Source organism: Piliocolobus tephrosceles, chromosome 16, assembly GCF_002776525.5.
Source record: "Piliocolobus tephrosceles isolate RC106 chromosome 16, ASM277652v3, whole genome shotgun sequence".
Classification (NCBI taxonomy): domain Eukaryota; kingdom Metazoa; phylum Chordata; class Mammalia; order Primates; family Cercopithecidae; genus Piliocolobus; species Piliocolobus tephrosceles.
In genome coordinates, this window is record NC_045449.1 from 47601221 (window position 1) to 47624044 (window position 22824).

At 48.2% G+C, this 22824-nt stretch overlaps 1 protein-coding gene across 1 annotated transcript; it reads right to left on the minus strand.

Annotated features, from left to right (window-relative positions):
* Positions 1-81: 81 nt before the first annotated feature.
* On the minus strand, positions 82-22663 carry CWC25 (CWC25 spliceosome associated protein homolog). The gene is made up of 10 exons (XM_023204291.2): positions 22352-22663; positions 17937-18109; positions 14968-15204; positions 12196-12265; positions 9629-9756; positions 8868-8931; positions 6688-6899; positions 5898-5996; positions 1282-1443; positions 82-761 (listed from the first exon to the last, which is right to left on the minus strand). Exons 1-10 carry the CDS (start codon positions 22367-22369, stop codon positions 647-649), a joined length of 1278 nt encoding a protein of 425 aa, XP_023060059.1. The 5' UTR covers positions 22370-22663; the 3' UTR covers positions 82-646.
* Between the last annotated feature and the right edge of the window lie 161 nt (positions 22664-22824).

Consider the following 22824-nt stretch of genomic DNA (forward strand, 5'->3'; position numbering starts at 1 on the left):
GTTCACGCCATTCTCCTGCCTCAGCCTCCTGAGTAGCTGGTACTGCAGGCGTCTGCCACCATGTCTAGCTAGTTTTTTGTATTTTTAGTAGAGATGGGGTTTCACCATGTTAGCCACGATGGTCTCGATCTCCTGACCTCGTGATCCACCTGCCTCGGCCTCCCAAAGTGCTGGGATTACAGGCGTGAGCCACCGCGCCCGGCAACATTATCTTCTGAATCAAGTAAACGTTCATTTGTCTCAGTAAGCATAATCTATCCGGGTGACACCAGAGAGGTTTCTGAAGGGTCTGGTGTACACTGAGGCAGTGAAATAGATCTGTTGGCACAGGTAAGAAGGAAGCGGCATGACAAACATCACAACCCCAGGGAACAGCCTTCCAGAGCAGCATAAGCACTCCCACCAAGATGGTCCAGTGCCCACCCATTAAAGAGTCAAAACCCAAAGTTACTGAGTGTCACACAAAGCAAGTCACACTAGCTCGCAAAGGAAGTGATTTGTTCCAGGACTCGATGGAGCAGGGTCACTTTGAACAGTGGTGGTTTGATATCTGTAAAAGAAGTCATTCGAACTCTTATAAAGAGAATTAAGGGGTCAGCAGCTTCCCTGGCAAATGCAGGAAAACCAGTAAGAGAGGGGACAGTTTTCATCTTTTCATAAAGTTCTTCTCCAGAGCTAGCGAAGTTCTCTGTAGAGAGTAGATATTCCGCTTCACCCGATCCTCCAGAGAGGAAGTAGATGCACTCTCCAGCTTCATGCGGCTAGGAAGAGAAGACAGGCAAATGGAAGTCAAAAACATTTTCAATCGGTCAACTATTCTGGCAGTTTCAGAGGAAATGGGTTGTTAGCCAGAGAGCAGCTGTAAAAACACAACCTTTTTTAAGCCCCCATAGATAACTTTTGAGTGACTCCACCTGGAACCAAATGTTTTTAAACCAGTGTCCATGAGGGAAAATGTATCTATTTTGGAAAATGAGTCAAAGCCTCATTGGAAAAAGGCTTCCTGGGCCATGAGTTCTTATTTAAAAGGAAGGTCAAGGAATTTCAATGATTTAGAAAATACCAAATTCACTTTTCCTCCCCTCAAATGAAAAACATCCCACTGTGTGGTCAGAAACGAGGAGCAGTAGCCAAGGTTACAATGCCTGTAACTAGCAGCCTCGTTGCACAAGGCTGGGCTCCATGTGCAAACACAGAAACACTGGAACGTGAACCACCTGCCAGCCTGCCGCCTTAAGACCTTCCCCATGAAAGCCCCCGGCAGGAAGAAGATGCACTCACTGGATGAACTTCCCATCCCGGGAGTCCAGCTTCTCCAGCCTCTGCTCCCGTTCCTCATCTTTAGCATGCCTCTTGAGGATGTTCAGTCTCTCCTCCTCCCGCCATTTGGCGTTTTCCATCATCTCTTGCCGTTTTCGCTCTAATTCCTCTGCGGAGAGTTTTCTGTTGAGCACAGAAACCATCCGATCAGGTCTCTCCCAGCAAAAAAAAACAGAAGTAGCACAAGAAGCACAGAAGCCAGGTAGCACCCCAAGCTCTCCAGTTCACTGCTCTCTCCAAGTGCAAGGCCAGCCTGAGTTTCCTTCTAACATCCTGGTCAGGAAGTTTCATCCAAATTTCAAAGGCTTTTAGTAAAGTATTCCATAATCTCACTCAGTAATCTCTAGAGTGATTATCCTGAAATATGAAATATGAAATAAATTGGGAACTCATCAGGAACCTAAACCTGTAGCAGTTATATCCCAATGGTTTGCTCAACAATTTACCAAAGAACAGAAGTCTAGGTTATCTGGCCGGGTGCGGTGGCTCACACCTGTAATCCCAGCACTTTGGGAGGCCGAGGCAGGTGGATTACGTAACTGTTAACATCTACCATCTAACTACCCATTGGAGACTAGAAATTCATGACACAGCCCGTGAGTACACTACTTTAGGACTAAGCTAGAAGCCACAAGTTGAAGGAGTAACTTAGCCTCAGAAAATAATAAATAGGGCCAGGCCTGGTGGCTCATGCCTGTAATCCCAGCACTTTGGGAGGCCAAGGCAGGCAGATCACCTGATGTCAGGAGTTCGAGACCAGCCTGGCCAATGTGGGGAAACCCTGTTTCTACTAAAATTACAAAAATAAGCCAGGTGTGGTGGTGTGTACCTGTAATCCCAGCTACTTGGGAGGCTGAGGCAGGAGAATCACTCGAACCTTGGAGGCAGAGGTTGCAGTGAGCCAAGATCGCACCACTGCACTCCAGCCTGGGCGACTGAGCAAGACTCTGTCTCAAAAAAAAAAAAACCCTCCAAACAAAAAACAATTTACTATTAAAAATCTGCTTCAGGGCCGGGTGCGGTGGCTCAAACCTGTAATCCCAGCACTTTGGGAGGCCGAGACGGGCGGATCACAAGGTCAGGAGATCGAGACCACCCTGGCTAATACGGTGAAACCCCGTCTCTACTAAAGAATACAAAAAACTAGCCGGGCGACGAGGCGGGCGCCTGTAGTCCCAGCTACTTGGGAGGCGGAGGCAGGAGAATGGCGTGAACCCGGGAGGCGGAGCTTGCAGTGAGCTGAGATCCGGCCACCGCACTCCAGCCTGGGCGACAGAGCCAGACTCTGTCTCAAAAAAAAAAAATCTGCTTCAGAGGCCGGGCGCAGTGGCTCACGCCTGTAATCCCAGCACTTTGGGAGGCCGAGGCAGGTGGATTACGAGGTCAGGAGATCGAGACCATCCTGGCTAACACAGTGACACCCCGTCTCTACTAAAGAATACAAAAAATTAGCCGGGCGTAGTGGCGAGCGCCTATAGTCCCAGCTAGTCGGGAGGCTGAGGCAGGAGAATGGCGTGAACCCAGGAGGCGGAGGTTGCAGTGAGCCGAGATTGCGCCACTGCACTCCAGCCTGGGCGACAGAGCAAGACTCCGTCTCAAAAGAAATAAATAAATAATAAATAAATAAATAAATAAATAAATAAATCTGCTTCAGAGATAATAAATGAAAGATATTAGAGCATTCAAAGGGGAGAGTAGGAGACCAAAAAAAACCGAAAACGACTGCCAGGCATAGTGGCTCTAGCCTGTAATCCCAGCACTTTGGGAGGCTTAGGCAGGACGACTGCTTGAGTCCAAGAGTTTGAGACCAGCCTAGGTAACAAAGTGAGACCTCTCATCTCTGCTAAAAAAAAAAAAAAAATTTTTTTTTAATTAGCTGGGCATGGTGGCATACCGTTGCACCCCCAACTAATTGGAAGGCTGAGGTAGGCGGATCAGTTGAACCCAGGAGTTTGAGGCTGCAGTGAGCCATGATCGCCCCAATGCACTCCAACCTAGGCAACAGAGTGAGACTTTGTAGGGAGAATAAAGACGTTATCAAAGAAATAATACAAGAAGATTTCCTAGAACTCAAAGACATGGTTTAGATTGTAGGAAGCAAATACTGACACTAGGAAAAAATACACTCATCATACAAGAAAGGAAATGTAACCTCCGTATTCTGCTTGGCTTAAGAATGAAAAGTATCAGTAAACAATATTTATATATCATACAAGTATGAATCCACATACTGATTGAACCAAAAATTCTGATATAACCATACTGAAAAGATAGGGATAGAAGAAACGTGGGACTAGGAGTGTATGAAAGCTCATTTACACTAAGAGATTATTTACTATACCAGTAAGAAAATATCTGGGCTGGGCATGGTGGCTCACGCCTGTAATCCTAGCACTTTGGGAGGCCAAGGCAGGCAGATCACGAGGTCAGGAGATCAAGACCATCCTGGCTAACACAGTGAAACCCCCGTCTCTACTAAAAATACAAAAAATTAACTGGGCGTGGTGGTGGGCACCTGTAGTCCCAGCTACTCGGGAGGCTGGGGCAGGAGAATGGCGTGAACCTGGGAGGTGGAGCTTGCAGTTAGCCAAGATCGCACCACTGCACTCCAGCCTGGGCAACACAGTGACACTCCGTCTCAAAAAAATAAAATAAAATAAAAAAACAAAACAGTAAGAATATATCTAACATCTGCCCGGGTGCGGTGGCTCACACCTGTAATCCTAACACTTTGGGAGGCCAAGGCAGGTGGATTGCCTGAACTCAGGAGTTCGAGACCAGCCTGAGCAACATGTTGAAACCCCATATATACTAAAAATACAAAAATTAGGGTCAGGTGCTGTGGCTCATGCCTGTAATCCCAACACTTCGGGAGGCCACAGCGGGCAGATCACCTGATGTCAAGAGTTCAAGACCAGCCTGACCAATATGGTAAAACCTCGTCTCTACTAAAAAATACAAAAAGTAGCTGGGCGTGGTGGCATGTGCCTATAGTCCCAGCTACTCAAGAGGCTGAGGCAGGAGAATCACTGGAACCCAGGAGGCAGAGGTTGCAGTGAGCCAAGATCATGCCACTGCACTGCAGCCTGGGCAATAGAGCGAGACTCCATCTCAAAAAAAAAGGCTAGGCACGGTGGCTCATGCCTGTAATCCCAGCACTCTGGGAGGCCAAGGCAGGCAGATCACCTGAGGTTGGGAGTTCGACCAACATGGAGAAAGCCCGTCTCTACTAAAAATACAAAACTTAGCTGGGCGTGATGGCACATGCCTGTAATCCCAGCTACTTGGGAGGCTGAGGCGAGAGAATCACTTGGGCCCAGAAGGCAGAGGATGTGGTGAGCCGAGATTGGGTCATTGTACTCCAGCCTCAGCAACAAGAGTGAAACTCCATCTCAAAAAAAAACAAAAAAATAGCTGGGCATGGCACCGTGCGCCTGTAGTGCCAGCTACTAGGGAGGCTGGGACAGAAGAATCACTTGAACCCAGGAGGCAGAAGTTGTAGTGAGCCAAGACTGCAGCACTGCACTCCAGCCTGGGAGATAGAGCGAGATGCTGTCTCAAAAAAAAAAAAAAAGAATGAAAAAAGAAAATATCTAGTATCTAAAATTGATGGATGAAGAAGCAGCAACATATTTGTATTTTTAGGAATACATAGTATGAAAAGAAACTACTGAAAAAGCTGAAAGTAGTTGCCTTTGGGTAGCATCACTGAAAGTGGGATCAGGCAGGGCAAAGAACTACTAGCTTTTGTTTTTTTAAATGTTTTTAAAATAATTTTTTGTAGAGATAGTGTCTTACTATGTTGCTCAGACTGGTCTGGAACTCCTGGCCTCAAGTGATCCTCCTGCCTTGGCCTCTCAAACTGCTGGGATTACAGGTATGAGCCACCACACCCAGCAAGAATAATTGAGGGTCTTTTTTTTTTGTAATTTAAGAGACAGGGTCTTGCTCTGTCGCCCAAGCAAAACTGCAGTGGCTTGATCATAGCTCACTGCAACCTTAATCCCTTGACCTTAAATGATCCTCCTTGCCTTAGCCTCCCAAAGCGCTGGGATTACAAGCATGGACCGCTGTGTCTGGCTTGGTTTTCATTAAGAGATTTTTTTTTCTTTTTTTTGGAAACGAAGTCACCTGGGCTGGTGTGCAGTGGTGCGATCTCGGCTCGCTGTAACCTCCGATACCTGGGTTCAAGCAATTCTCCTGTCTCAGCCTCCCAAATAGCTGGGATTACAGGCATGCGCCACCATGACCAACTAATTTTATATTTTTAGTAGAGATGGGGTTTCACCATGTTGGTCAGGATGATCTCCAACTCCTGACCTCAGGTGATCCACCCACCTCAGCCTCCCAAACTGCTGGGATTACAAGCATGAGCCACCACGCCCAGCCTTACCTTGTCCTTTCAATGTGCCTCACATGGCTAGAGGTAGGGGACGCAGACCCTTACAGGCTGACAAGATAAATAAAAGTTGGTTTGTCGAAAAGGTAATGATGGATTATCCATTTGCCCTGGTTTGGGCCCCTACTAGATTCAGGCCTGCAGAATGTGAAGTTAATCAACTAGGCTCCTGACTCACCTGGTATATCCGGGAGCATGTCGCCTTTGGTAGACCTCTTTTTTAGGTGATGGGCTCCTAGTTTGGCCTGTCTCTCTCCTGTTCACCTTAGAGTTGTGCCTGTAACAGACACAGAGAGGAAAAAGCCTTTTTAATCCAGGGGCTTACATTGAATCTCTCAAACAATGCAAGATGAGCTAATGGTCTTAGAGGTATAATCTAAGCAGAGGGCACAAGTATGAGAAAAATAAAAGGGCCGGGCGCGGTGGCTCAAGCCTGTAATCCCAGCACTTTGGGAGGCCGAGACGGGCGGATCACAAGGTCAGGAGATCGAGACCATCCTGGCTAACACGGTGAAACCCCGTCTCTACTAAAAAACACAAAAAACTAGCTGGGCGAGGTGGCGGGCGCCTGTAGTCCCAGCTATTCGGGAGGCTGAGGCAGGAGAAAGGCGTAAACCCGGGAGGCAGAGCTTGCAGTGAGCTGAGATCCGGCCACTGCACTCCAGCCTGGGTGACAGAGCGAGACTCCATCTCAAAAAAAATAAAAAAATAAAAAATAAAAAAATAAAAGTATAGGGTTTGATGTCAGACTCACCCCAGAGCTCCCAAAGCACAGTATACACCTACAGATATGTAGCTTTGGATGCCTGAGCTTTACACTGAGGTGGAAAAAAATGATATAAAGGAAATACCAAAGCAAAGACATTTGGGAAAGTCGATGGATGGACATCTCCAAAAGCAAAAGCAAATGCCTGCTGGGACCATGCCCCCACAGTCATAGGTTATTTCCCAGTGAATCCCACACTCACGGTTTGCCGGGCCTTGGGGACCATGACCTTCTGCCCGGGGATCGAGACCTCCTGTCCCGGGACCCTGCTTCCCTGGTGCTCTTCTTGCTGGCATGTCTGGGGGGTGAGTAGGAGGAGCTTCTGGATCTGGAATGGTTCTTCATCCCATGCCCTCTCTTTTGCTCGGCTGTCAGAGGACCCTGAAGACCCTGGTTACGGTCCGAGTTCCTGACCTACATCATTAAGGAAAAGACAAATTATTCACATGGAAAATCCAGCGATTCAGGAGAAAATGCAGCCGGGCACGGTGGCTCACGTCTGTAATCCCAGCACTTTGGGAGGCCTAGGCGGGTGGATCACCTGAGGTCAGGAGTTTGAGACCAGCCTGGCCAATATGGTGAAACCCCATCTTTACTAAAAATACAAAAATTAGCCGGGCATGGTTGTGGGCACCTGTAATCCCAGCTACTCGGGAGGCTGAGGCAAGAGAATTGCTCAAACCCAGGAGGCATAGGTTGCAGTGAGTTGAGATCGCGCCACTGCACTCCAGCCTGGGCGACAGAGCTTAAGACTCCATCTCAAAAGAAAAAGAGAAAAGGCAGTGAAACAGAAGATGTTACATAAGGAGCTCACTGGGCACACCAATATCATCACATAGAATTATCACAGAGAACTGTATAAACTTAGTTATCTGCAGAATCCCCTAAAAGAAGCTCCTTCAGTCAGCCAGGTGCAGTCACTCACACCTTTAATCCCAACACTTTGGGAGATGGAGGCAGGAGGACTGCCTGAGATCAAGAGTTTGACACCACTCAGAGCAACTAGTGAGACCCTGTCTCTACAAAATATTTAAAAATTAGTTGGGTATGGTAGCTCCAGCCTGGGCGACAGAGCAAGACTCCCTCTCAAAAAAAAAAAAAGAAAAGAATATACCTGGCTTGGGTTTTCACTATAGGTTAAGGAAGAGCAAGACGCAGAAGCATGGAGGACAGGACCTAAAGTTAAAAATACAGAAATACGAGGCCGGGCGCAGTGGCTCACACCTGTGATCCCAGAACTTTGGGAGGCTGAGGCGGGCAGATAGCTTGAAGCCAGGAGTTTGAGACCAGCCTGACCAACATGGAGAAACCCCGTCTCTACTAAAAATACAAAAATTAGCCAGGCGTGGTGGTGGGCACCTGTAATCCCAGCTACTCAGGACAATCGCTTCAACCCGGGAGGCAGATGTTGCAATGAGCTGAGATTGCGCCACTGCACTCCAGCCTGGGCAACATGGAGAAACCCTGTCTCTACTAAAAATACAAAATCAGCTGGGTGTGGTGGCGCATGCCTGTAATCCCAGTGACTCGGGAGGCTGAGGCAGGAAAATCACTTGAACCCGGGAGGTCGAGGTTGCAGTGAGCTGAGATTGCGCCATCGCACTCTAGCCTGGGCAAGAAGAGTGAAACTCCATCTCAAAAAAAAAAAAACAAAAATACAGAAATACAGAAGGCAAGCCAGGTGCCTTGAGCTTGCCCTTCCAGCTACTCAGAAGACCGCTTAAGCTCAGGAGTTCGAGACCAGCCTGGGCAAAATAATGATGCACTGCTACTCAAAAAAAAAAAAAAAAACAGCCAATTTATGTTTGTCAAAAATCATTAACCTATACACTTAGGCGAGGCACGGTGGCTCACGCCTGTAATCCCAGCACTTTGGGAGACCAAGGCGGAGGGATCACCTGAGGTCAGGAGTTCAAGACCATCCTGGCCAACATGGAAAACCCTGACTCTACTAAAAATACAAAAATTAGCTGGGCATGGTGGTGGGCGTCTGTAATCCCAGCTACTCGGGAGGCTAAGGCAGGAGAATAGCTTGAACCCAGGAGGCAGAGGTTGCAGTGAGCCGAGATCACGCCACTATACTCCAGCCTGAGTGACAAGCGAGATTCTGTCTAAAAAAAAAAAAAACCACCTATACACTTAAAATACGTGCATTTCATGTAAATTATTTGTAGAGGGATGGGTAGAATGCCTCAATGCCCCATTGGTGGTTCAGTCTCTCTGCTCAGAGGGTCGTCAGCCACGAGAAGATGCTCAGGGATAAGAAGGGACCTGTTTACCAGCAGCCCAGGCTTCACTGCCCACCTCCCTGCTATCCACATTGTCCAAGTGGCATATCCCACAGTCCTATAGTCACTCCTTTCAAGGAGCCCACATGCCTACCTGTAAGCCATATCCAGGGACTTTGGACAAAACAGGGGAGGAATTTGCCATCCTCTTCTGAGATCTAAGAGATTAAAATACACACAGTCATTGAAAAAGAAAATACATAAGTCCAATTTAAGTATCTTATGCTGAACCACGCTTCTTGCTTCCAATGTGACCTTTCCGTCTCCCAGCTGTTACCTGGCAGTACGCTTCTCTATTTGAACTGTCTATGCCGAAAGATGCATCAGCACAGTCAAATTTTCCTGTGAAAAACTGTGGGCCTTGCTTCTAAGCCCCAACGCCTGAACACATTCTCCTCTCACTTCATGCTGCTATTCCAGGGATGAATAGTGACTCAGCAGCGGCAGAGCTGACTGCTCCCACGGGAAGACACGCAGAATGGGACCACATGGGCCACCAGTCCATTAAAAAAAGCCTATATAAAGCCCACTTCAGTCTTGAAGGAATCCTAAGCTGAATGAAACAGTCACCCCCAGGATGTCTGACCTACCTAAGACCTACTAGGCTAAAGTCAGCTCGATTAAGGGTCTCTCTCCAGCAGCATGGCCGAGATACCCACTCACATTTAGCATCTCCAAGGAACTCTAGCATTAGATGGCAAGCTCTGTGGGCACAGGGCCCATGTTCAAGTGTTCATCACTGAATGCCCAGTACCTGGCAGCTCCTAGCACAGGGCAGGTGTTCATGTCTGTGGAATGAATGAGTGAATGAGCAAGTGAATCAACGAGAAGGGAGGCCAGTCGCGACATTCTCACCTCCCTGCACCATGCTCATCCTCACTGCTGGAACGATCACTACTCGAGCTTCTGTGCTTATGTTTCTTGTGCTTCTTTTTCTTCTCCTTCTTTTTCTTCTTCTCCTTTTTTTCCAGACTCATTTGCAACTGGAAAATGCCGAGAACACAAACACACAAGATTACTGAGACCAGCCAGTGCCTATAATCCCAGCACTTTGGGAGGCCGAGTCGAGCAGATCATCACTTGAGATCCAGAGTTCGAGATCAGCCTTGCCAACTTGGCAAAACCCCGTCTCTACTAAAAATACAAAAATTAGCTGGGTGTGGTGGTGGGCACCTGTAATGCCGGCTACTTAGGAGGCTGAGGTACAAGAATCGCCTGAACCGGGAGGCAGAGATTGTAGTGGGCCGGGATTGTGCCACTGCACTCCAGCCTGGGCGACAGAGTGAAACTGTGTCTCAAAAAAAAAAAAAAGATTACTGGCTGGGCATGGTGGCTCACTCCTGTAATCCCAGCACTTTGGGAGGCTGAGGCGGGAGGATCACAGGGTCAGAAGTTCAAGATCAGCCTGGCCAATATGGCGAAACCCCATCTCTACTAAAAATACAAAAATTAGCAGGGTGTGGTGATGTGTGCTTGTAGTCCCAGCTACTCGGGAGGCTGAGGCAGAAGAATCGCTTGAACCCAGGAGGCAGAGGTTGCAGTGAGCCGAGATCGCACCGCTGCACTCTAGCAGCCTGGGCAACAGAGTGAGACTCCATCTCATTAAAAGAAAAAAAAGGCCGGGCGCGGTGGCTCAAGCCTGTAATCCCAGCACTTTGGGAGGCCGAGACGGGCAGATTACGAGGTCAGGAGATCGAGACCATCCTGGCTAACACGGTGAAACCCAGTCTCTACTAAAAATACAAAAAAAAAAAAAAAAAACTAGCCGGGCGAGGTGGCGGGCGCCTGTAGTCCCAGCTACTCCGGAGGCTGAGGCAGGAGAATGGCGTAAACCCGGGAGGCGGAGCTTGCAGTGAGCTGAGATCCGGCCACAGCACTCCCAGGCGACAGAGCAAGACTCTGTCTCAAAAAAAAAAAAGAAAAAAAAAAAAGCCCAGGCACAGTGGCTCACACCTGTAATCCCAGCACTTTGGGAGGCCGAGGTGGGCAGATCACGAGGTCAGGAGATCGAGACCATCCTGGCTAACACGGTAAAACACCATCATTACTAAAAACACAAAAAATTAGCTGGGCGTGGTGGCAGGCACCTGTAGTCCCAGCTACTTGGGGGTCTGAGGCAGGAGAATGGTGTGAACCCAGGAGGTGGAGCTTGCAGTCAGCTGAGATCGAGCCACTGCACTCCACTCCAGCCTGGGCAACAGAGTGAGACTCCACTTCCAAAAAAAAAAAAAAGATCACTGAGACCCCAGTCAGTCTCCTTTGAGGGGCGTGGCTCATGCACAAACTGCCTGACTCCATGCCTCTGGGTCTACAGAAGTCCAGGACATTATGGGGGTTCCCTGTCAACACACCAGGGGAAGGGTCTTAACCCAGGCTGTGCACTAACAACCCCAACTACTGAACTGGTATCTGGTAGGTGAGACTAAGAATTTGTGTTTTTAAACAGTCACCAAAACCACTGCCTAGGAGTTTCCATTCTGTGTCAAAGGAACTCCCATTCCATTGAAAGCAGTCAGGAACTGCAAGGTCAAGCTTTAATTTTCCTTACCAACTGATCCAAGACACAATTACATAATATGTCATGTGAATAAGTGGGCCCTAGAAGCCTTTTTTTTTTTTTTTTTTTTGAGACAGAGTTTTGCTCTTGTTGCCCAGGCTGGAGTGCAATGGCACGATCTTGGCTCACTGCAACCTCTGTCTCCTGGGTTCAAGCGATTCTCCTGCCTCAGCCTCCCTAGTAGCTGGGATTACAGGCATGTGCCACCATCCCGGCTAATTTTGTATTTTTAATAGAGACTGGGTTTCTCCATGTTGGTTAGGCTGGTCTTGAACTCCCGACCTCGGGTGATCCACCCACACCCGGCCCCTGGAAGCTTTATACCATAACCAAGGGCATCCTCTGACCTCCTGAACACACCGAATGGTAATGCTTTCCACACGCGTAGCCCACACTCTTTTTCTGGAAAAATGACATCACATGGTGCATTCTCCCACCCAAAAGACTTTCAACCAAAATCAAGCTTAATTAAGCTTAATAAATTAAGATTACATAAAATAACCAGCCTGACCAATATGAAGAAACCCCATCTCTACTAAAAATACAAAATAAGCCGGGCGTGGTGGCACATGCCTGTAATCCCAGCTACTAGGGAGGCTGAGGCAGGAGAATCACTTGAACCCAGGAGGTGGAGGTTGCAGTGAGCCGAGATCGCAGCATTACACTCCAGCCTGGGCAACAAGATTGAAACTCCGTCTCAGAAAAAGAAAAAGATTACATAAAATAGCCACGAGATGGTCTCTAAAAGACAAAAGTTTTAGAGGCAATTCTGTTTTCCCCCGGGTAAGTTGAGAGTAAATGGAGAGAGGTTCTCACGTTATATGGCTAAAAGATGCTCTTGGTGCTTATCTGATACACTACTTACCAATTCTTTGATTTTCTTCATTTTCACTGGATTATTTAATACCTCTCGTTTTTTCTCCTCCTCCTTCTTCCTAAATAGAGATAATTATAAAATCCATGACTATTTCTTTCCTCCAAATTCTATGGAGTATGAGCTGGGTGTGGTGGTGTGCGCGCCTATAATCCCAGCTACTCGGGAGACTGTGGGAGGAGAATCACTTGAACCTGGGAGGCAGAGATTGCAGTGAGCCAAGATCGTGCCACTGCCCTCCAGCCTGGGCGATAGAGCAAGACTCTTGTCTCCAAAAAAAAAAAAAAAATCTACATGATGATGGGGCTGGGTGCAGTGGCTCATCTCACGCCTGTAATCCCAACACTCTGGGAGGCTGAGGCAGGCGGATCACTTGAGGTCAGAAGTTCAAGATCAGCCTCGCCAACATGGTGAAACCTCGTCTCTAACAAAAGAAAACCCACAAAAATTAGCCAGGTGTGGTAGCACGCACCTGCAGTCCTGGCTACCCGGGAGGCTGAGGTGGGAGAATAACTTAAACCCAGGAGGAGGCCGGGCGCGGTGGCTCAAGCCTGTAATCCCAGCACTTTGGGAGGCCGAGACGGGCGGATCACGAGGTCAGGAGATCGAGACCATCCCAGCTAACACGGTGAAACCCCGTCTCTACTAAAAATATAAAAAACTAGTCGGACGAGGAGGCGGGCACCTGTAGTCCCAGCTGCTCCGGAGGCTGAGGCAGGAGAATGGTGTAAAACCAGGAGGCGGAGCTTGCAGTAAGCTGAGATCCGGCCACTGCACTCCAGTCTGGGAGACAGAGCCAGACTCTGGGAGACAGAGCCAGACCCAGGAGGCAGAGGTTGCAGTGAGCTGAGATTGTGCCATTGCACTCCAGTCTGGGTGATAGAGTGAGACCCTGTCTCAAAATAAATAAATAAATAAATAACTACATGATGGTGTCAAAGCCAAAAATCTCCCCCAAATATAAGAGATTGTCTCAAAAAAAAAAAAAAGTCATGCTCAGTCATCCAGGCTGCAGTACACTGGCATGATCACGGCTCGCTGCAGCCTTGACTGCCTGGGCTCAAGTGATACTGCCACATCAGCTTCCCAAGTAGCTGGGACTATAGGCACCCACCACCATGCCCAGCTAATTTTTGTATTTCTTATAGAGATGGAGTTTCACCATGTGGCTCAAGCTCATCTTAATTTCCTGGGCTCAAGCAATCCATCAGTCTCAGCCTCGCTAAGTGCTGGGATTACAGGTGTGATCCACTATACCCAGCTGTGAGTTGTTTTTGATAGGTATAGAATTTCAATTCAGAATGGCGAAAGAGTTCTGGAGATGGGCTGTGGTGATGGTTGCCCAACACTGTGAATGTATTTATTTATTTATTTTGAGACAGAGTCTTGCTCTGTTGCCCAGGCTGGAGTGCAGTGGCACAATCTCAGCTCACTGCAAGCTCTGACTCCCGGGTTCACACCATTCTCCTGCCTCAGCCTCCCGAGTAGCTGGGACTACAGGCACCCACCACCACACCTGGCTAAGTTTTTGTATTTTTAGTAGAGACAGGGTTTCACCATGTTAGCCAGGATGGTCTCGATCTCCTGACCTTGTGATCCACCCGCCTTGGCCTCCCAAAGTGCTGGGATTACAGGTGCGAGCCACCGCGCCCAGCAACGCTGTGAATGTATTTAATACACTGAACTGTACATATGAAAATGGTTAAAATGGGACATTCTATGTTACGTATATTTTACCACAATAAACTAAGACATTAAAAAAAGGGACAAAATATTTGCAACCTATACAATATCTTTGATAAATAATTTTTTTTCTTTTGTTTTATTCCAGGATATGGTTAAGATAAATAACTTTAAAGAGAATTTGCAAAAGAAAAACTGTAAATAGGCCAGATATGGTGGCTCATGCCTGTAATCCCAGCACTTAGGGAGGCCGAGGTGGGCGGATGACCTGAAGTCAGTAGTTGGAGACCAGCCTGGCCAACATGGCAAAACCCCATTTCTAATAAAAATACAAAAATTAGCCGGACGTGGTGGTGGGCACCTGTAATCCCAACTATTTGGGAGGCTGAGGCAGGTAGAATCACTTGAACCCAGTAGATGGAGGTTGCAGTGAGCTGAGATCGCGCCACTATACTCCAGGCTGGGCAACAGAGCGAGACTTCGTCTCAAAAAGAAAAAAAAAGAAAAGAAAAAAAACTGCAAATAAAAAATAAACATTTAAACATTGAATCTTATATAGTAGAATTAAAATGCAAACTAAACTAAAATAAATAATAATATGCACAGTCTATCTTCATTTAGCACCCAAACTGCAACTCTAATATTACATACTAGGGTTTCAAGTAAGATTTGCAAGTTTCTTTTTGAAGAGTTCTTCTTCCCTTCCTCTCTACCCACCTGAAAAAAGAAATGTGGGTAAGAAGGCCTGTTCACCCACTTGGCCAGCACTACACATATTCCCAAGCTTCTAAGAAGGTGACAACCTTTTTCACCTTGTTTCTGCCTCCTATTTTTGTTTAAGGGCCAAAGGTAAATGAATAAAGCTGGGCTGGTGCATTGGCCAGTATCTTTGCATATGGCCTAGGTTAGGCAGGCACACTTACTAGAGCCTCCTTCCCAGCATCAGGAAGCCCAAATGGAAACAAATCATTTATATGGCAGATAAAAGCGAAGGGAAAACTGTAAAGCAAGAGAATCAATGGCCTTAGCAGGGTCTCAAAGCATCTGTAACAAACTCCCTTCCCAGCCCCCCATTAGTACCTGATGATGAACAGTGGGTCCTCCCGGATCTTGCTGGCCATGTCAAGAAGGGAATTGGCACCTGATGGGGCAAAGATAGAGCCTGGGAGGAGTCCTGTTTCAGAAGAGCAGCCTGCCTCCTTCTCCTCCATCTTCTCAAAAACATATTTGTCAATGGGGCGCCCCAGCAGGTACTCATCACGGTTCACCATCCCACCAGGACCCTGGTACATCCAGTCCAACTTTTCTTCTTTTTTCCTGGTTCAAGGGAAGAAAAAGAAATACAATTTCTTTAAAAAGCAGACTTCTGCAAACCTACACATAAAACCTGAACACAAGGGAGAGAGAACCACAGCTGATTAGAGAATTCATTCTACTGACACCTACCATGCAATAAACACAGCACCCTGGCAGTGGCCGGCATGAAAAAATAGTGTGGGTCGAGGGCCGGGTGCAGTGTTCACGCCTGTAATCCCAGCACTTTGGGAGGCAGAGGCGGGCAGATCACGAGGTCAGGAGATCGAGACCATCCTGGCTAACACAGTGAAACTCTGTCTCTACTAAAAAATACAAAAAAATTAGCCAGGCGTGGTGGCGGGCGCCTTGTAGTCCCAGCTACTCAGGAGACTGAGGCAGGAGAATGGTGTGAATCCAGGAGGCGGAGCTTGCAGTGAGCCGAGATCACGCCACTGCACTCCAGCCTCGGCAACAGAGCGAGACTCCATCTCAAAAAAAAAAAAAGAAAAGAAAAGAAATAGTGTGGGTCACGTTCTGTGGCTCATGCCTGTAATCCCACCACTTTGGGAGGCTGAAGCGGGCGGATCACTTGAGGCCAGGAGTTCGACACTAGCCTGGCCAACATAACAAAACCCGGTCTCTACTAAAAATACAAAACATTAGCCAGGCATAGTGGTGGGCGCCTGTAATCCCATCTATTCGGAAGGGTGAGGCAGGAAAATCACTTGAACCTGGGAGACAGAGGTTGCAGTAAGATGACGCCACTGCACTCCAGCCTGGGTGACGGAGCCAGACCTTGTCTCAAATAAATAAATAAATGGTGCCTGTCCTCATGAGGCTTACGAGTGAATGGAGAGAGAATATTCACACACGTAAAGCAATTTATAAGGAAAACCAGTGTTCCTCAACGTGGGGTGTGGATCTTGGCTCAGAGCTCCTCAAGTCTCCTTTACAAGGTCTTTATATTTTGCTTTCATTTCCAAGATGACCTAAAACAATGAACAAGCACATTCTACACCACCATCTTACTATCAAGAACAATTTCAGTGACCACATACGCAGTTGCATTGATTGTGCATCTTGGTGCTTGTGGACACTCAGACACCAGCGGTAACACTACACATTCGAGGGGATGATGGGAAAAAATCAGAGGTAACTGAGTAAGTGACACTTTCAAGCCAAAAGAGCCAAACACTGAATACATGAATCATTAGGTAACTATCTGGGATTCACAAGTGAATAAACCCTGGTCTCGGCCATCTAGGGGCCAAATTAAGTCACAGCATCATGCCACACAAACATTTCCCTGGGGTTCTGGGAGAAAAAGTGGTGAGAAAGTGGAACCCTCATACCACAGACAGTAAAGGCAGGCTACATTCACAAGAGCATGCGTGGAAGCAGCCAACACTACATTCACACTGCAAGCAGGAAAGTAGTTTCATTGACAGTATTATCTATAACCTGAAATTAAATGTTTTTTGAATATGACTTTTTTGTTCTTTTTTTATTTTATTTATTTATTTATTTTTGAGACGGAGTCTCGCTCTGTCGCCCAGGCTGGAGTGCAGTGGCTGGATCTCAGCTCACTGCAAGCTCCGCCTGCTGGGTTCACGCCATTCTCCTGCCTCAGCCTCCCGAGTAGCTGGGACTACAGGCGCCCGCCACCTCGCCCGGCTAATTTTTTGTATTTTTTTTGGTAGAGACGGGGTTTCGCCGGGTTAGCCAGGATGGTCTCGATCTCCTGACCTCGTGATCCGCCCATCTCGGCCTCCCAAAGTGCTGGGATTACAGGTTTGAGCCACCGCGCCCAGCCGTGCCTGGCTAATTTTTTTCTATTTTTTTGTAGAGATGGGTTCCTACTACAGACTGGTCTGGAACTCCTGGCCTCAAGTGATCAGCATGCCTCAGTCTCCCAAAGTGCTGGGATTATAGGCATAAGCTGCCACACCCAGCCTATATATTTTTAAACAGAGATAGAGTCTCACTACATTACCCAGACTGGTCTCAAACTCCTGGGCTCAAGTGATTTCTCAGCCTCCCAAAATGCAATGATCATAGGCATGAACCACCACACCTGGTCTTCAATTTTAGTCTATCTGTTATTTTATTTTATTCTGCTTTAATACACTGCATAATGTATGCTTTTTATTTTCTCAAACATATTTACTCCCATCTCCTTTTATGAGATGGATGGGGTAGTTATTATCTGCTACTCCTACACCCTATATTATACAACAGGAAATTGAAGCAGGGTAAAATCTAGTGGGATTGGCCATAATCACTTGGCTTTTACTGACAAGCATACCATCCACCTTCTCTCATGGGACCTCACTCCCTGCCCCCTGTCCCGCCACCCCCCAAACAAGCCTAAACTACATTAACAAAGGCAGGACTGCGGCCTCAACACATACTGAGCAGCAGGATAGAGCAACCATTCCTCATCACTGTTATCAGCCATCTACCGTGAGCTCGGCTTATAGCAAGTCCTTACGTGTTACCTCATTTGACTCCCAACAAACTTTAAGAAGGCGTTGGGTATTGTCACTCCCTGGTCCTAATGAAGTAACCAAGTCTCTCAAATTTGATCACAGTTCCACGGCTAGTACATGCAAAGCCAACCTTAGAATCCAGGTTAGTCCGGCTTTAAAACCCATGCCCCTAAGCACTCAGCTATTATACAACAACTGGATGATGCATCTCAGGACAGCTCTGCAATTCCCTACACACCAGGACACCCCCAGCTCCTCACTTACTTGACGGCCCCAACATCCTCGGCATAACGCTGCATCTCTTCCCGGGCCCTCTCTTCTCGCAGCTCCCGCTGAAGCTCCTCAATCTTTTTCCGCTCAGCCTCATGCTTCTGCTCGGCCTTCCACACTTTCTCCACATTCCGGAGGGTCTGAGGGTGCCAGCTCTTCTTCAGATTCTGTGATAAATAAAAAGGAGGTGAGAATAATTCGGGGGGTGACTGAGTGGCGGGTATAACTAGCCCTGCCTCACCCACCCTTCCATACCCAAGGCAGGTGTGTGAAGGCAAGATGTCTTCAACGATGACAAGCTTTTCTTCCAATAATCTCTCACACATCTAGAGGGGAAGGGGGGTTGTTCAAGTGTATAAAGCTTCAGGACATGTCGGGCGCAGTGGCTCACACCTGTAATCCCAGCACTTTGGGAGGCAGAGGCGGGCAGATCACTTGAGGTCAGGAGTTTTAGACCAGCCTGGCCAACATGATGAAACGTCTCTACTGGAAATCTAAAAAAAATTAGCTGGGCGTGGTGGCACGTGCGCATGTAGTCCCAGCTATTCAGGAGACTGAGGCAGGAGAATCACTGAACCAGGAGGCGGAGGTTGCAGTGAGCCGAAATTGCGCCACTGTACTACAGCCTGGGCGACAGAGCAAGACTCCGTCTCAAAACAACAAGAACAACAACAAGAAGAAAGCTTCAGGATAGAACAGGTCCTTTCTGAGTTCCCTTCAAACAGTTTTAACCTTAAAAGCATACAAGTCATCCTTCCACTAGCCATACCTAAATTGGAGTCGGTGATGACAAGACAGGAGGAATGCAGTAATGAGCAGGAAGGAACATATTTTGAAAGAGAACAGAACTCATGCACTTCTGACACTGGGCATTCATTCTTTTAGAGTCTCGCTCTGTCACCCAGGCTGGAGTGCAGTGATCTCGGCTGATTGCACCCACCACCTCCTAGGTTCCAGTGATTCTCCTGCCTCAGCCTCCCGAGTATCTGGGACTATAGGCGTGCCACCATGCCTGACTAATTTTTGTACTTTTTAGTAGAGATGGGGTTTCACCATATTGGCCAGGCTGGTCTCAAGACGCCTGACCTCATGATCTCTGCCTGCCTTGGCCTCCCAAACTGCTGGGATTACAGGAGTGAGCCACCGTGCCCAGCCTTTTTTTTTTTTTTTTCTTGAGACGGAGTTTCGCTCTTATTATCTAGGCTGGAGTACAATGGCAGGATCTGGGGTCATGGCAACCTCTGTCTCCTGGATTCAAGTGATTCTCCTGCCTCAGCTTCCTGAGTAGCTGATTACAGGCATGTGCCACCATGCTCAGCTAATTTTGTCTTTTTAGTAGAGATAGGGTTTCTCCATGTTGGTCACGCTGGTCTCGAACTGTTGACCTCAGGTGATCTGCCCGCCTCAGCCTCCCAAAGTGCTGAGATTACAGGCGTGATCTACCATGCCTGGCATGGACATTCATTCTTAGGAACTCAACCTACCTTACCTTGGTCTACTTCACCTGCCCTAAACTTGCATGGTTTACAACCCACCCAGAATCTCTTCCAACTTTCCTTCCCAGGAATCTCTCCTTGATTCTGATCTCCCCATTCACCCTCAAAGAACACTTCTCTCTCTCCTCCCCATCAGATACTGCTTTGGTGCACTTTCCCAATAATGAAAAGTTTCCCAGAGTAAGTAATATCTATGGACAACTATAAACTAGCCTGGTGATGTGTGAAAGGGAGACGAAGGGGGCAGATTTGCAAACAGAGAGGAACAGTACAGACAAATGCAGTCCCAGTGGTGAGAAAGAACATAGCAGGAATAATTCAGTGTGGCTGGAGATATGGCAAGCTGATGGAGCAGGGACGCAAGAAGAAGCCAAGTGAGAAAGGAGCAGAATAAGGGCCTTATAAGCCATGTAAAGGGATTACAGGCATGCACCGCATGCCTGGCCAATTTTTTTTTTTTTTTTTTTTTTAAGATGGAGTCTCACTCTGTCACCTAGGCTGGAGTGCAGAGGCACACTCTCAGCTCACTGCAAGCTCCAACTCCCAGGTTCACACCATTCTCCTGCTCAGCCTCCTGAGTAGCTGGGACTACAGGCATACGCCACCATGACTGGCTAATTTTTTGTGTGTTTTTAGTAGAGACGGGTTTCACCGTGTTAGCCAGGATGATCTCAATCTCGTGACCTCGTGACCTCATAATCCACCCGCCTTGCCCTCCCAAAGTGCTGGGATTATGGGCATGAGACACCGTGCCCAGCCAATTTTTGTATTTTTACTAGAGATGGGGTTTCACCATGTTGGCCAGGATGGTCTTGATCTCCTGACCTCGGGATCTGCCTGCCTAGGCCTCCTAAAGTGCTGGGATTACAGTCATGAGCCACCGCGCCCAGTGTGGCTCCATCTTTTTTTTAACTTTTTTTTTTTTTTTTTAAACGGGGTCTTACTCTGTCACCCAGGCTAGAGGTGCAGTGGTGCAATCTCAACTCACTACAACCTCCACCTCCTGGGTTCAACCGATTCTCCTGCCTCAGCCTCCCAAGTAGCTGGGATTACAGGCGCCCGCCACCACTCCCAGCTAATTTTTGTAGTTTTAGTAGAGACGGCATTTCACCATCTTGGCAAGGCTGGTCTTGAACTCCTGACCTCATGACCCATCCGCCTCGGCCTCCCAAAGTGCTGGGATTATAGGCATGAGCCAACGCACCTGGCCAAGACTCCATCTTAAAAAAAAAAAAAAGAATGGACTGGAGAGGGCCAGGATTGAGACGAGGAGACCAGTTAATAAGATCATGTCCGCAAGGTACTTGGCATGTGGAAAATGCTCAGTCAATGAGAGTTCCCTTTTCTTCCTTTTCTCTTCCCCTCGTTGTCCTGCCTCTCCCTTTGTCAGGTCATTGAGTTGGTTGGTTGTGTATCGGTCCGTCGGTTGGTCCGACCATCCATCCATCCTTCCGTCCTTCCTCCCTCACTCCCTCCCTCTTTCTCCCTCTAACCCTTCCCATCTTGTCCTCCCTGCCTCAAGTATAGATTATTTTGCTTCTCAGGGACAAAAACTTCTAGAGTCATTTTTGGCTGTCACACCTAGTGGAGGCAGGTGTTAGTGGATAGACTCCAGTCTAGTGGCTAGAGGCCAGGGATGCTGCTAAACATTCTACAACGCACAGGAGAGCCCAACTACCACCACTACCACACCCCCCCAAAGAATTATCTAGGCCCAAACTGTCAAGAGGGCTAACGTCGAGAAACCCTAGACTAGAGCTTTCCTGTCCTTAAATGCAGTTACTTGAAGAATACACTAAATTGGATGAAACTGGATGGACTCCTGGCACTCACTGTGATTGAGAACACATGACAAACTAATAGGTTTACTGGGCAGGCCGCTAAGCTGATCCACTTGCTGGTTCAATTAGTTCCACTTTCGGGAGGCTAGCATTTTCCCAACCTTGCACCATGCTCTTGTAGGTACATTTACCCTATTTGGGGCCTTAGCCCTTTACAAATGAACGTTTCAGTGTAAGAGACATTGCCACATAACTTATATTAAGTAGTATGAATTCAAAAAGCAAGCTCAGCCACTACACATCAGAATCCAGCATTGAAGGAGGTGTGGAAGTCAGAAAGATGGACAGGAAGATCCCTTCAGGCTTAAAAAGAACCCCAGGGCCTAGCACAGTGGCTCACGCCTGTAACTCCAGCACTTTGGGAGGCCAAGGCGGGTGGATCACTAGAGGTCGGAAGATGGAGACCAGCCTGACCAACGTGGAGAAACGCTGTCTCTACTAAAAATACACAATTAGCCCGGTGTGGTGGAGCATGCCTGTAATCCCAGCTACTCGGGAAGCTGAGGCAGGAGACTCGCTTGAATCCAAGAGGGGAGGGTTGCGGTGAACCGAGATTGCGCCATTGCACTCCAGCCTGGGCAACAAGAAACTCTGTTTCAAAAAAAAAAAAGGACCCCAGGGCATGGCTAAGGGTAGGGTGAATGGGGCACAAACCACCCCTACTTCAGTCCAGGACATGACTCTGAACTCCCACCCAAGGAAGAGAGGTGTGTGGCAAGACAAGATACACAAAATAAAGCGTAGTGACACGTCCTCAATATCTACCTCCTTTCCTAGCCAAGGCTCCATCCGCCCCCTCCCTGGTATTCCCAGAATTTACAGCCGGTAGGGCCGCAGTCAACAAAAACACAAACATCACCTGTCACTGTTCGCGACACACCTCGGACTTTCCCAAATCTCAGTCCCATCCCTCCATTGCCCTAAGGAACCATCTCCTCTTCAGGGCAACGGCCCCCTCCCCGCGAAAGCAAAGCTGAGTTGCTATGGTTATCCACTCCTTCCTCTACCCCCACCCCCTCCCAATTTCCGTCTCGGCCTCAGTCCTCCCCCGCCCAGGCATCCCTCCACTCACCAGGTCTCCGCCCCCCATGATGGTGGAGACGATTCCTCACTACGCGGATCTGGAAGACTTCGACAGGATCAAGAGAATACGTAGAAAAATAGTCCAGGGGCTACCTGGCGGGCTCTGGTCCCAGGAGCGGTCGACTGCCAGTTTCACATACCGACCTAGAGGCCACTTCTGGGAGGGCGTCATCTCACCGCGTCGGCGTCGCGGAACGATGACGTACAGGGCTCTGTCGCGCTGTGTGACGGTGGCGTCACGTGCAGATTTCGCAAAGTTCCAGGCTTCGCTGTCGAGGCCTCTGCCGTCGAGGTCTCATTTTGGCTGCTTCGGGTCGCCACCTTGCCTGATGTCCCAAACTCTCCGTTGAAACGCCACAGCTCTGTTCAGTGATGGGTTGCCGTGGACCTCTGCACGCGGCTGTGTTGCCATGGCAGCGCACCAGGGCACCCGGCTCAAAGCTCCACATACTCGCTGCTAGA